The sequence below is a fragment of the Natrix helvetica genome (assembly GCF_964273705.1).
Source record: "Natrix helvetica genome assembly, chromosome: 2".
Taxonomy (NCBI): Eukaryota; Metazoa; Chordata; class Lepidosauria; order Squamata; family Natricidae; genus Natrix; species Natrix helvetica.
The window spans coordinates 277,668,957-277,683,571 of NC_138552.1; the positions used below are offsets into that span (position 1 = coordinate 277,668,957).

Genomic DNA, 14,615 nt, shown 5'->3' on the forward strand with positions numbered 1-14,615 from the left:
TCTGCTCCTCCTTTGTGGTTTTGTTTGTGTCAGATGGGTATAGAAAGCTGGCAGCAGGAGCAGCCAGTGGTACTGCGAACATGGACAGCAGAATCTCCCCATAACTATGATAACAACTGCCATGATGTTACTGTCTTCCTTTGCCCAGGAGCAACTTCCTTCGAAGTTGAGTTTGACGAAAGATGTGAAACGGAGCGGAGGCAAGTTGATTAATCCTGTATTAATGTTTTTTTGGTTAAAGCTACTGAAAAAAAAAGAGGCAGTTCATAGATTGTTTAGGTAAGACCAGTTCTAGGTCTGCTTCCTCAAGAGTCGGAAATTTTAAATCTAGAACCAAATGTAAGAAGACAAATGGATGGTTTTGACCAATAACATTTGTCTCACATGGTATAACTTCTCTCATCAAGTCCTTTACTGTTTGCCACCCAAGGAAATATATTGTGGTATTCAGTTTCTTGTAGCGATTGCAGTTTATTGCATTCAGGTAGTCACTAAGTAGCACCTTCAATTTAATCTAGTTAAAAACTATGAGGTATCGACTAGGGTCCTTGTAGAGGAAAGAGGGAATGGCCTTGAAAAACAGGAGGAGGAGCTGCTAATAGGCAATGTCTATGGAGGTTCTCAATCTTGTCCCAAAGGTGCTTTTTTCAAAAAGCAATGGGCATTCTTGGTTTTTTCCTTGAAAACATTTCTCCTCCAAGAAGCGAAATGTTTTCAAGGGGAAAAACCCAAGAAAGTCCAGTTGCTTCTGAAAAGCATCTTTGGGACTGCCAAGGCAGTGGTCAAACAAAAAGGGCCCTGAGCCCAAGCCAAGAATAAAACACGAGGAAACATCTGAGATAAGTGTCCTCTGTATCTCCAAGATCACTTCCTAATTTGGGGGGGGTTGGGGGGAAACAACTCACGTGGCAACTTTACAACAACATTCTTGGGGAGAGTAGGCTTTCTGCTGTCCTGCTAGTGGACATATCAACATATTTTCCATATCAACTTTCTGTTTTCCTTCAGCATCATAATGGGCCTCTTCAGAAGCATTGGTGGCCAATAACCATAATTTTTAAAATGTCTTGCGGTTCAGTTGCATGTCTTCTTTTCCAGATTAATCACAGGGTGCCCAAACCAGCCCATTTAAAACTTGTTCTTTTAATCTGTTCAAAAAAAATTGTAGGTATGATTATCTGGAATTTACTGATGCCAAAGGCGCCAAAACTCGCTATGATACCAAAGTTGGCACAGATAAGTGGCCCAAGGTGAGTAATCTCCAGATTCTAAGCGAGAAATTCATATCGATGTCATCCCTATCCCCGATATCTGATCTTAACTTCTGACATGATAGCACCTAAAAAAAATTGACTGTTTTATTGTTCTGTAGAAAGTGACCTTCAAAACTGGTCCTCGGTTGCAGTTTCTCTTTCACTCTGACAGCAGTAATAATGAGTGGGGTTACAAGTTCTCTGTCACAGCCTCTGGATTGCCCGATGTTGACATTTCTTGGGTCCTGGATTTGCATCTTCTTGTGGCCAAGTTAATGGGGCGCCTCGCCTCACAGAGTATGGTGTTAAAATCTTCACAGGGTGAGTAATTATTAGTTTAAATTTCTTCATTTTCAAACTCTTCATACTTTTACAGATGGGAGTTGGATGTGATATGAGACCTCTGAAAACTATTGCTGACTTGCAATTTTTATTTTCAAGGTTTATTTTTGAAATGCCTATACATTTAGGAGACAGTTCAAGAAAAGCTAAGCAATGTGCTTTGAAACAAATACTCAACATCAGAGCTGAATTTGTCATTTGTCTAAATTTGTTTAGAACTTCTGTGTTTTCATATCCCATCCACTCATTTATCCTCACGGGATTATCTTGTCTGAAGTGATGTGCATCTCTCTCCCTCTCCGTCTCCCCCTCCTCCCTCTCTCTCTGAGTTGTAAGCCTTGCTGGGGGGCACTTCACCCTGACAAAAAAGGAACATATAATAATTTTGCTAGAAAATGGATTAGAATAGGGATATCTATCTATCTTTAGTGCTTTATTTTAGCCACTATAGTTCCCCAAAAAGTATTGGTCTGGCATGAAATCCAAGATCCAATAAAAAGAGTACCATCACCTGTTCTGACCCCCCTTCCTCCTTTGCCCACACAGAACACGCTCCGGAACAGTACAAGGTAAACAATGTTTATTTCACAAACAGACAGAAGGTTCCGTGGCAGTAAACCACCAAGACAAAACTGACAAATACAAAACACGAAAGCAGCTATCCAGCTTGCTAGGATTCCAGACTAGAACTTCTGGCATAAGTCCTTTGTTGACTGCTGCAAAGGGCGTATGCACAGTCAACCCTTTTATAGCCTGGAGAGGAGTCTCCTGGTCAACAGCTGAGAACCCTTACCACCGATAATTACGCCCACGCTCCTTGCGTCTATGGGCACGGCAATAACGAGCGTCCAGGAACTCCCTGTTCAGCTCTGATTCACTGTCTCGTGACTCCTCCCCACTGCTCCAAGGCATGGCATCGGGAGCCCCCCTCCTCTGGCTCTCACCGCTGCTCCATGCCTCAGGCGCCTCCTGGTGGCCGACCAGACTCTCCGATCCCTGCTCAGAGTCGGAACCCTGTCCAGGGTCCTCCACCTCCTCTTGAGCCGACTCATAGGGACCCTCACTCTTGGAGTCTGGTGGCAGCTGCAACGGCTCCTGCTGGGCCACAACAATCACCTATGGCAACACTGAATGCATATATTGAGAATCTCAGAAGGAATGGAGCAAGGGTGCAAAGAGTGCCAATTTCTAACATTTTATTTGTATTGGCTGGCTTTTATGGTGAATTTACTTTTCGTTTTCTACTTTGTAGAGATCTTTGTAAATATAGATTACAAACTATAATTGTAAAATATATTAAATTTGATAAAGCCTCTGCTATTCTAACTTAGTATTTATTCTCTTCAGGAGTAGGAAGTGAAATAGAATTGCCTCCTACAGAAGCAACAGCTGTTCTTAACTCTCCTTTATGGAAACCTGTTTTCAAGCATCGGATGCGTTCTGAGCAAACGCCAGTAGACAGAAAACAAAGCCAAACTCAACAGGAAAATAAAAAGGTATTTAAGGTTGGTGGCTTACACTTAGTAACACCAGTTCAGAGAGCCTTTTAATCATTTCCCCCCCTTCTTTTCTGACAGCTGTTATATAATTCAGGGACTGAAATGCTATGCCACAATTTACCACATTTTGTATCAGAAACAAGTGATCAAGACTAAAGATGGGATCACATAGGTTTTGGATTAAAAGCATGTTTAACCTCTATCTGGGAGCAGCTGTAATTAGGTTAGATTTCATTCATGGCAGTGAGAGGAATCTCTTCTTTTTTCTCTACCCTAATTTTAAAATTTCTTCTTAGTTCATGTTCAGGTGTCATGTAATCTTTGTTTTCCTGGCAATTCTTTTACTTCCCTGCCTGGAATACTTAGGCTAATACAGTAGAGTGCTCAACTATAAATCAAACCCATGATTTATTCATAAAATATCTACTTTTTAAAAAGAATTAAAATTATAGGATTTTTTTATAAGAAATTGCAAGCCCACAACTCAAAGAGTGCTGAAATCATACTGATTTATCTCTCAGGGTTTTATTTCCTATAATAAATTGTGGCATTGTTACTAATACTTGAATAACCTAGTTGAAATCTTGGCTAGTTTGCTCATTTTCCCTTCTCATGGTAAAGCCAATTGTATTAATGTTGAGGTTGCAATTGGATCTTATAATGCTTATAGAATTAATCTTTAGAGACTTTGAGTTGGGTTGAAGTAGAAGTTAATGCTGTTCTGATGTTATTTTTTAGGCAGTCAACTCGGATGCCAACTGCTGCCATGATTTTCTCCTCGAGTTCTCAAAGTCAGACCCTACCCAGGAGTTCTGTGGGCCAAATTCTGAACTTCTCAAAGGACTCTTACAGGCATGTAATAAACAGGCCCCAAAGACAGATATAATTGCTGGTTCCACTATCGATCAAGCTGTCCAGTCTACATTTGCTGCTTTGGTGTATCTGTCTCCAGATTTGTATGGGAAGCTGCAAAAATATGGTAACTTCTACATTAGTGAATATATACTCATAACAAAGACTGCTGCTCTTATTACATAGCAGCCTTCTGTGTCATGATGTCCACATGTGTTGGACGACAGTGAACATTCAGAGGTTGTGGCAGCTGGAGGATTACGGGAACTGTAGCCTAGCAAATTAACAGGTCACCAGGATGAGAAAAGTGTTATTTAAATGTCACCAGCAAATACAGCTTGCATGTTTTTTCAAATAATATTTGATCTTGACACACATCACTTTATATACAAGGAAAACCTGAAGCATATGGCTTCAGTAATTAGTACTGTTACTGCCAGGGAAGGAGTACACAAATTAATTTTTCCTAGGAAGCTTGGTATAGAAAACCATTCTTTTGAACATTCTCCTGTAAATGTTTTGAGATATATTCAATTTCCAAAACACCATAATGGCGTATCGTATTTGATTGGGGTGCATTTGCAAGGTTGCTTTGTGATTCTTCTACCTCAAAAGATGGCAGCCCCTTCGATACCTTGGGTGATCCTAGTTGTCCTGATCTTCTTAGAAGACACATGTGTTGGGTTGTAACACATCATCCTGGTCCTTGATGTAATCAGTTGAAAGGGGAAGACATACATTCTTGAAAGAACTGTTAAGTCATAGACCAAGATGGTTGGGAATTCTGAAAGTGGTAGAAAGGCCAGTTTACTATTTTCTCCTCAGCAAAGCTTTGCCACCTCTTTAAGAAAGATCTAGAAAGATTTTGCACCTTGTATGAAGGATGTGCCTTGTTCTTTGACTGATTTAGGCTAAAATGATCTCTTCTTATCTCCACCTTTTTGTCCTTGCAGTGAATAATGGTGGCAAAACTCCTTTAAGTGAAGAATTTGCACAAGTATATTTGCTGGCAGATGGGATCAGAATATGGATGGTAAGATGTCTGCTAAATGCTATCGTATATTCCTCATTTGCTAAGTGGGTCACAGAGTTGATCTGTTTTTGCAGCTGTTCAGAATTGGTCAGATGTTGTTTAAATGCTTGAGTATCTCTATTTAATGGTATACCTGAGCATTAATCAACTTTTCTTTTATGGGGCAATTCTGCAAAGCTCATTTTTCATGGAATTGATCAACATCTGTGCAGATTGTACCCCTAAACAGGTGAGGACTCCCAAATAAACTTTCATTTAAAAATAGCATAAAATCTTGCTACTTGACATCAGAGGTTCCCAACCTCCAGTCTGTAGTCTTCTACCAGTCTGCCACCCATTGGGAACTGGGCTGTGCAAGCAGCAGGCAAGCACATGAGTGCATGATGCTCTATTTATGGAAGTGGCGGGCACACACAAAATCACCCCCTGCCGCCGCTTCCATTCCGCAGAGCCAGAAAGGTTGAGGGCTGCTGCTGCTCTACATGTCAGGGAGCATGTTTAGCGGGTGCTATCCCCCCGCCCCCCTCGGTATACTACCTTTCTAGAAGAAGAAGAAATCCACTTAAATGTTCCTGAGACAAGCATATCTTTCATGTATCAATTGGTTTTCCTGATAAATTATTGGTATCCTTTCTTGTGCAGGAAATGATATGAAAATTATGTTGTTAACCTACTAAGGGCCATATGCTTCCTGATGCAATCTGACTTCCAAAGACCAAGTACTTTGCTGAAATCTGAACTGGTCATTTTCAAACTTAGGTCTATAAACTGCCCATTCTTATATTTTTCTAGGATTTTTTTTTTAAAGGTGTGGACTTATAATACAATTCCATTGATCTGTTGATCTCCACTCATTGTTAGAAAATGTGTTTGTGGAGATGTCGTCTGAGAAAGGCAAATTTAAAACTCATTATTTTTTAAACACTCTTTTCTGCAGCTAGAAATGAAGCAGAAGTTCCTCATGGGCCAGAGAAGTAATGAGGAGGAACAGCAGGCTGGTGAAATGAGCGAGGTAAACCCAGAGGGTCTTGGTAAGTCTCTTTCTGCACGTGCCTCTTTTTGCAATCCTATTAGCTATTAATATCTCCATTTTCCAAAGAACTTCTTGAAGAACATTTGTCTTTCTCACAAGAAGTCCAAAAGCGGCTTCTTTATCAACTTGCCACTCTCTTTTAAAATACAACCAGATTCTGTACTTCGCCCTCTTTTCTATAAACCCATCTCTAAATCTTCAGCTGTCCTTATTAATCAGCAAAACTCCAGTAAAAATTAGCCATAAACATCCCCAGGCATTTCTATATATTATAATTGCGGAAATAGTAAAACTCACCAAAGAGAAATACTTAGTCTGTATCTGTAGAAAGTATCTCTTTAACTGAATAACAAATTATAATCCAAAAATTGAAGTAGGTTCTAGTGTTCATAAATTGGGGCACAAACTTGAGGGAAGACCCTGTCTCCCTATTGCTCACTTTACCAGCTGATTGAGGAAACCTCACTTGACTAGCTTTTCTGTCCCTCTATAGTCTCAAGGTCTTGTTGCCCACTGAGCCTGTGCTTGAATTACACCATCCAGGCTCACCATCAGTTTCCCATTGACAAAACAGTGCACTGATATGCTTAAGGCCAACCCTGAAATTTGCAGAAGAAGTCACCCAAGGCATTATTCTAATAGCTACTTTAATGTGTGTGAAATTTGTATTGGTTTTGTATAGTCTGCATCTTTCATTCACCTGGAAATGCTGTATTCCAAAGGTGGGTGTTCCACTTTTCTAAACAAAAATCGCAAGAAGATTCTGGAGTCCAGAGTGTTGCTTGTATTATTCTTACAAAACATATATTGCCTTCCATTGTAGCCCAGCAGTGTATCCAGAAAAGTCAGCTGTTGCTGAATTTTTTGCCTGTACGGACCAAGACTGAAAGTCTGCACTCTGATCACCTGGAGGACCCCGGGCAAGGCCTGAATGATAAACGCCATAGGACAAGTTCTGTAATAGAAGCAGATTTCCAAGCCTCACATCCATCACCTGCTTGTGAAACAACTGGTTTTCCTTTCCCAGAGGGAGGTCAAAACTCTGAACTCAAGAAAAAACAAGGGGCGGAGTCCCCACAGAGGGAACTGGCTTCAGCATCCCAGAATAGTTCCCTAGAAAAAAACTCAGAGCCAGAAGAAACCTTGTCCCCCCCTTCTACCCCGACCCGCAAGCCTCCATTCAGCCGTGGACGGCTAAGACTCCTCTCCTTCCGTTCAATGGAAGACTCTAAACCTGCACCCAGCATAAAGGAGAAATATCCCATCTTGAAAGACATCTTGGATTTCATTAAAGATCGGTCTCTTTCCCATGAAAGGTGAGCCCAATTGTACCCTGGATGCAAATCTGCATAGGACTGATCTTATTTTCTGCTTTAGAGTTCCAGGAGTGGATATGTTTTAACCCTGTAAGTTGTAGTCAAGAAAGAATTCAAAAGATATTATGGCAAGCAAATTATTAAATATATTTAATAATATATAATATATTTATGAAACAGGGAGGGAGCAAATGAAAGGAAAGATATTTTCATAGTTATTTCAGTACTCAAACATAGTAAAATAGTCCTTGTTTTAGTAAAGAAAATAGTTGTTTGTTTATAGTTCTAGAGTAGATATCAAGTGGATTACACTATAGAAGAGAAATGTAGGGAATTAACTTTGAAAGTTCAGCAACAGCCCCAATTAATGTCAGAACAAAGCAAATATGGAGCTTAATCTTCTCTTTGAAATTGCATAAGGCAACAGAAATAGTATTTTGTGTTGATTCCTTCAGGTAGTGTTGATCTTTGAAATATGGCAAACAAACTGAAAACTATGTTTCCAACAGTCCATGTGAGAGCATTGTTGTGAAAATGATAGTGGTTGTAACTGGCTCCTCAGGATTTGGGACTTGATTGAATAGTGGAAGGCAACCATTCAGGTGTTCCAGGATCCGGAATAAGCAATATTTGCCATTCTATTTATACTACTTTGGAAGAAAGATGTCTGTTTAATCTGAAGTTTAACCGACAACTTGAGGCAAGACTCATGTAGCTTTTTCCATACCAAGATTCTGTAAATTCTGAGTTATGTTCCATGCATCCAACATTTAATTATTACAGTGGTGGTGGTATTCTGTCGCCACATTTGGATATATGTGTCTGTGTTTTATCCACAGTGTCCTGAAAATCCTTGCTTTGAGGAAAGCTCAAGCCAAAAATATTTTGGAAGTGCTGAAGATGATCCTCCAGTGCCTAAAATCCCTCAGCCAACCTCACTGTTTTGTTCCACCTTGCATAATTTTCCTGCTGGAACTTTTAACTTGCCAGAAAGACTTCACAAAGTAAGATATGGTGAAAACCATTCCCCTGACATTTGATCAATTAGCCCATACATAATTGAACTGGTGTGTTTTGGAATGTCCACTTGTCCATGGAATGTCCAGCCTTATTTTGTTTGTTTGTTTCCAGTTATTTTGGACACTTAGAAGGGTGTGGGGCTGAATTACACCGAGAAATACGGGAATCCTTCTACCAGCTGCTTCACTTCTTGGTCAATGCTTTGAAAGGATTTAACAACTACAGTGACAAGTATGAGCGTTATTCATAAAGCATGCTAAATTACTCTTTAATCTTATTGCTTATCTTGGTAATTGATCTTCTTGGTAGCCATTGGTCCTTTTATGATGGTCTTATGAGTTTATAAACTGTTATTTGCTTTTCTTTTACAAATACATATACTTTTCTGAAACTTTTTGAGATACTTATTATTTTTATATGCATTTTTATTCATCTTTTTTTAATGATGTATTTGATCGTTAGCCTCTCAGAGCTATCAGGAATGAATATTACAAAAATATTATAAATAATTCATCACCATGTAATGTTTGTAGTGGATGAGAAGAAAGGGATCGTTTTCTCTGAGATTTTTTCATTGCTGTATTCAGATATTGCTGTTTTCTCTGGGAATTTTTTTTTTTTTTAGATTGCTATAAAACTGTTGATTTACAGGGCCAGACATGTGGATCTTTTTATTATATTATTCATAGAAACTATTATTCCAATTAATGAGTTATAAAAAAAATCAGCTGAACTGTCTTGGCCTATCAAATTAAACTTTCTTCTAGAAAGAGAGTTCCTAAAAATCCGATGTCCATTTTAGAAACCTGCCTTGCAAGCATTACAGCAGGTCTTAATTAAGCGGAATTTGGTTTTCCCACAATTCAGTTAATATCTAGATCAGTTTCTATACTATATAAAGATGATTTAGTGATATATTTACTGATTATATTGGATATATATAGCGATATATTTAGCTGAGAATTACACAGACTGAAACAGTTATGAATTACACAGACTGAAAACAGGTATTGTCTTTCTGAAGAATTTTTTTTAAAAAAGGTATTAAAGTAAAACATGGCTTCATTTCTGGTACATTTCAGACAGGCGAAGCTGCAGTGGTGCATTTTCATGTCGCATTAAATTTGACTAATCAAGCCTTAGGCAGACTGAGTGACTATGGTCAATATAAGTATGTAAAAATTTGCTGACTTCCATGCAATGGCGTCTTATTTGTTCCTTTGTTGGAATTCAATTTATTGTGAGAAATTTATCAACATGTGGAGTGAGATTCAGGAATTTTTAATGTTAATAGCCATCAGGTAACATTTCATTTTTTATATACCATTACTGATATAATAGAGTACAGCTGTTCCACTGATGGAGATGGTGAGCTATCATTACCTTGGCGTAGGAAGAACAAAAGCTATATTCTGCATACAACTAGATGACACTAAATGGGAAGAGGCTGAATCAACCAAATCATTAACATTGCCTCATCAGATCAGTGAAAGAGCCCCATTTTTTTTTACATCTGGATAGTTCTAAAAACAGAATGGTTTTCATGCTGTTCACCTGTCAACTTCTGGCTGTTCCTGTGCTTCAAAATTTAGGTTCTTCTCATTGATGAATGTGTCTAATTGCCGTGTAAAACCTTCTTAGTTGGCATCTATTATACAATCTTCCTGGCAATACTGTTAGCTAAATTGTATATTATATAAAGAAGATGTCTTGAACATAACAGCACTCAGTTTCGATGGATTATTATTATTATTGTTATTATTATTTGTTTAGATCATTACTGCCTGCCTTGTCCTGTGTACAGACATGCCTCCTTCACTTTTTGGATATGGGCTGGGAAGCAAACGATCTTCCCTTCTTCATTGATATTCAGCTACCACGACTCCTCCTCACCATGTCACAAGAAAATATAAGTACGCATGACAGGATAATTTGGTAAGCCAGGAAAACATGTAATATTTGAAAGAGAAGTCGGTAAAATAATTTCAAAACATGTTCTGCACATGGATGTTTTCCACAACCACTTTAAAACTCATTAAAATGGAGTAAAACTCTTTAAATGACTATAGAATGTGCTAATATTATAAAAAATTCTGACTTCACTATTAGTCACTTTCTGCAAAGAGGGAATAGAATTATAACCTTAGGTTTGGTTTGGTTTCATTTGATTTTATTTAGTTATCTAGAATAATGTAGTCATTGCTTAAAGCTAGATTTAGACTTATCTGCAACTGCATGCAGGTATCAATGCATACCTATCCTGCAAAGGGGTTGATGGGTGTGCATAAGTTGCAGATAGTTGCAGATGAGTTGACATGCACACCTCCCAAATCTCAACTACACATTGTGCAAAGATGTGCATCCTGCATGGTGATTGATTAATAAGGCTATGTTTTATGTGCTTTGTTGTTTGAGCGCCCTCCCCCAGCCAAATGGTTAACATTTTCGAATGTATAAATGCAGTAGCTATGCATCCATCTCCGAACAGCAAACATGTACATTCCCTCATGTGCAATGACACAGAAATCTAATCCTAGCTTTAGTTGGTTTGGGGCATTAGGCAAAGTTGGTCCTTATTTTTATTGAAAAGGAATAAAGTTTAAAAGGGGAAAGTTATAAACTGGGATTTTAAAAAAAGAATATTCCATAAGTTTTATGGGGGCATACTACTTTCTTTAAACACTATCAAGAAAAAACGACATCCCAAAGTTACGTACAAGTTTTAATGTAATATTTTGTTCTCAGCTCGTGCAACAAAGAAGAAGAACTTGCTGACTACAAGCAAAACTCAGAGTGGATGGATGAATGCCAGGAAGGAGTTTTTGAAACCTGGTGTGACAAGATAAGCCAAGCAGACCCTGATAAACAGAGAAAGGTCATAAGGATAAAAATGTTAACATGTTTTTTTTCAGATAGAGATTTTTAAACAGAGTGATGTACTGTAGCTTACATATGTTAAATGTTTTTGGACAGCAGTAGGCCTGGAAGGGTCTGTTCAGGAATCTCTGAACAGGTAGTCCTCGACTTATGAGTGTAACAGCATGGCAATTAGGGTCGTAAGTTGTGATAGTCATAAAACAAGTAATCACATGACCAATTGTACCATTTTTGTTTTTGTTTTTTGCAATGGTTGTTAAGTGAACACTGTGATTGTTAAGCAAGCCCATTGTTTTTGCTCTAGGCCAGTTTTTGCTGGACACCAGAAGTAAATGTCATAAATTGCAGTTTTGTCAGAAATATAAATCATGGTTGTGTGATTGCAGAAGGCTGCAAACAGCCATAAATACAGACCTGTTGCCAGGTGCTCAAAGTGCGGTCACATTACCATAAGGGAAGATAGCAGTCAGAACTTAGAAACCAGGTTGCAAGTTTTTGGAGGGGGATCTGTTTACAGCTTCAGATGGTTGCTAAGCGACCCATCATATGTCGAGGACTACGTATGTGGCTTTGGGAACCCTCTGTATCTAGGTCTCAGTTGAGCTTCAGAGAGATTAGATATGCTATTACACAACTTTTCCAAACAAAGCCAGAACATAACATGCATTTCTTCCCTTTGAAATTCAAAGCAATTCGGTCAGCGAAATTACTTTCAAGTTTTGGAAGATGCCATCCTTCTTGGATTCCCATTTCCATTTTATTGCTCCTGTGCTTTTCTCCAGTGTTCACTAGGTGGGAAGATGACACAACCCCCACTATCCCTGGCCATTATGTTATTTATTGTTCATCAGCGTTTTATCACTATTTCTTTCTAGATGCACATGTTCATTGCCCGGTACTGTGACCTGTTACATGTGGATATATCATGCGATGGGTGTGATGAGATTGCGCCATGGCATCGTTACCGCTGTTTGCAATGCAATGATATGGATCTGTGTAAAACATGCTTTCTGGGTAAGGTAGATTGATGAAAACTATATCATAAGCTCGATTTCCTGTAATGGAACTGTAGTTTAGCTTTCACTGGTTGGTTTGAGGGGGCATGTGGGATATACGCGCACACATAGACCTGCACATATAGACTCACAGAAATTCACAAAGTAACTCCACAATTTAATAAAGGGTAGAATGTTATTTGTTGAAACCAAATGTCTATGTCCATTAAGTCTAAGTGGGCTTTTTAAAATTTCTGTAGCAGTACTGACACATGTGATGTCATAGGCATTGCCTTGAAAAAATGGGAAAAATAACTATTTTTAAACTATTCAATAATACAATGGAGTCTAATGCCAATTATGACTTAGTTTCATGGCCAATTATTTATGATTCTGTGAAATAGACTTAAAACAATCTGCTGGTTTCTCAGGAGTAATTGGAGTAGAATAGAATTTATCAGCTTCTTATGGAATAACATTCATACAGCAAAGCAGAGCAGTTATCTGTGGCACAGTTTCTTAGCTTCTTCAATAGGAGGAAAATAGGCAGCAGGGCAGTGCATTTTCTGGCTCCCAGTTACATGACAACTTTGGATATGTGGCTTTGAGGCTTTAGACCAGTGTTTTCCAAACGATGCAACTTTAAGATGTTTGGACTTCCAAGTCCCAGAATTCCCCAGCCATCAGTGCAGAATGACTTGCAGGACAACAGTGTGAATGATGGAATAATGTGTTTTGCATTTGCCTACTAAAAGGTGGAGTGAGACCTGAAGGTCACGAGGCCAGTCATGACATGATTAACATGGAGTATGCTTGCAATCACTGCCAAGGTATTATTGTGGGCCAGCGCATTAACTGCAATGTGTGTGAAGATTTTGACCTTTGCTATGGATGCTACTCTGCAAAGAAGTACTCCGACAGGTACTGGCACATCAGAGGCTACTGAATGTCAGCCTATCACTTGGTCACATTCTCTATGTATTTACACTGTCTTTGCTATATGGAGAAAGATGACTGGGGGAGGGTGAAAGGAACAAAAGGAGGTAATTGAAAATATTTAATTTCTTAGAAAATCACTTTGGCTATTCCATTTCTACTTTGCTTAACTATCCTTCCCCTGTAAGCAAAGGTTTTCTATATTGATAGTCCTCAATGTATGACCATAATGGAGCTTACCCATTAAGGTTGTAAGTTATAATGGTCATAAAACATGTTGGTCACATGTGAAACCCAATTTTATAACCATTTTTGCTGCAGTCTATGAATGTCAGTTTTTGGCAAAACTATCATATAATGCAATCACATGATCAGAGGATGCCACAAACAGCTATAAATGCAGCCTGTATATCCTGATCTTATTTGTATAATTTCTGCCCATTTTTATTATAGTCTAACATTGTTCACAGTATTTGGTATACAGTCACTTCTGTCTAAGCAAAAACCTAGTATCTATCAATTCATTGATTTTCCACTGGGTGGTACAGACTGGGTGATAGCTGATGCCTTGCTCTGAAGTGGGTCACATGACTGAACCATTTATGTTTCATTCTTCACTCTGGCAGACAATAGGCTTCAGATCTCTCTAAACAGAGTGCAGGGAAAATTACCTTGTTTTTATTAATGTTCATATCAACCAGCTTTTATAACCAGGACTCTTTTGTCATTTTAGCCACCTGCCTACCCATAGCATCACTGCGTATCCAATGGTGACCTTTAGGATCAGTGACTGCCATAGGCTCATCCAGCCTTATCTTCACAACTATGCCTGGCTCCTTTTTTCTGCCCTGACTCTCTACAGCGCTGACTTAACTTGTGGGAAACAAGCAGATGGGGAAGAACTCAGTCCAGAAATCATCACTCATGCTAAAACCCTACAGCAAGAATGTATTCAATTGATTGGAGATTGCCTGATGAAAGTGCAGCATGGCAAAGGTGAGTTGAGATATTAGAACAGTCTGTGGGAATATCCTTGAGAAACAGGAGGAAGAAGCACCGCAGCCAGAGCAAAAAGTAAGAGATGAGACATCTCAGCTCACAAAAATAATAGGGGAAAGGTATAGAAAGCATCTCAGAAGGGACCCTCCTTAGATGCCTGGAAAATAAAAAAAGGGGGGCAGTGGTGAAATTCCAATTTTTTTACAGCCTAGTCTGTGAGTGTGGTATGGCTTGGTGGGCATGGCTTGGTGGGCATGGCAGGGGAAGGATACTGCAAAATCTCTATTCCCACCCCACTCTGGGGCCAGACAGAGGTGGTATTTGCTGATTCTTCGAACTACTCAAAATTTCCGCTACCGGTTCTCCAGAACCTGCTGGATTTCACCCATGAAAGGGGGAATGGTGTCCTTTCAGTCTTGCAAGATTCTGCTACTGTAACCTTACAATAAAGGCAGTGTTA

The 14,615-nt window shown here is 39.0% G+C and overlaps 1 protein-coding gene across 3 annotated transcripts in view; it reads left to right on the forward strand.

Annotated features, from left to right (window-relative positions):
* The window catches only part of ZZEF1 (zinc finger ZZ-type and EF-hand domain containing 1), an 87,991-nt gene that overhangs the window by 37,181 nt on the left and 36,195 nt on the right, over positions 1 to 14,615 (forward strand). Inside the window, exons 22-37 of one of the 3 annotated variants that reach the window (XM_081940388.1) lie at positions 34 to 200; positions 1,169 to 1,250; positions 1,373 to 1,574; positions 2,943 to 3,100; positions 3,833 to 4,073; positions 4,900 to 4,979; positions 5,917 to 6,010; positions 6,836 to 6,945; positions 7,039 to 7,328; positions 8,168 to 8,332; positions 8,460 to 8,579; positions 10,122 to 10,283; positions 11,094 to 11,223; positions 12,101 to 12,239; positions 12,976 to 13,141; positions 13,890 to 14,152. In XM_081940388.1, coding sequence (XP_081796514.1) covers positions 34 to 200; positions 1,169 to 1,250; positions 1,373 to 1,574; positions 2,943 to 3,100; positions 3,833 to 4,073; positions 4,900 to 4,979; positions 5,917 to 6,010; positions 6,836 to 6,945; positions 7,039 to 7,328; positions 8,168 to 8,332; positions 8,460 to 8,579; positions 10,122 to 10,283; positions 11,094 to 11,223; positions 12,101 to 12,239; positions 12,976 to 13,141; positions 13,890 to 14,152 — 2,569 coding nt within the window. Of the gene's footprint in view, positions 1 to 33; positions 201 to 1,168; positions 1,251 to 1,372; positions 1,575 to 2,942; positions 3,101 to 3,832; positions 4,074 to 4,899; positions 4,980 to 5,916; positions 6,011 to 6,835; positions 7,329 to 8,167; positions 8,333 to 8,459; positions 8,580 to 10,121; positions 10,284 to 11,093; positions 11,224 to 12,100; positions 12,240 to 12,975; positions 13,142 to 13,889; positions 14,153 to 14,615 lie in introns of all 3 variants that reach the window. The other 2 variants (XM_081940386.1, XM_081940387.1) reach the window with 2 other exon arrangements.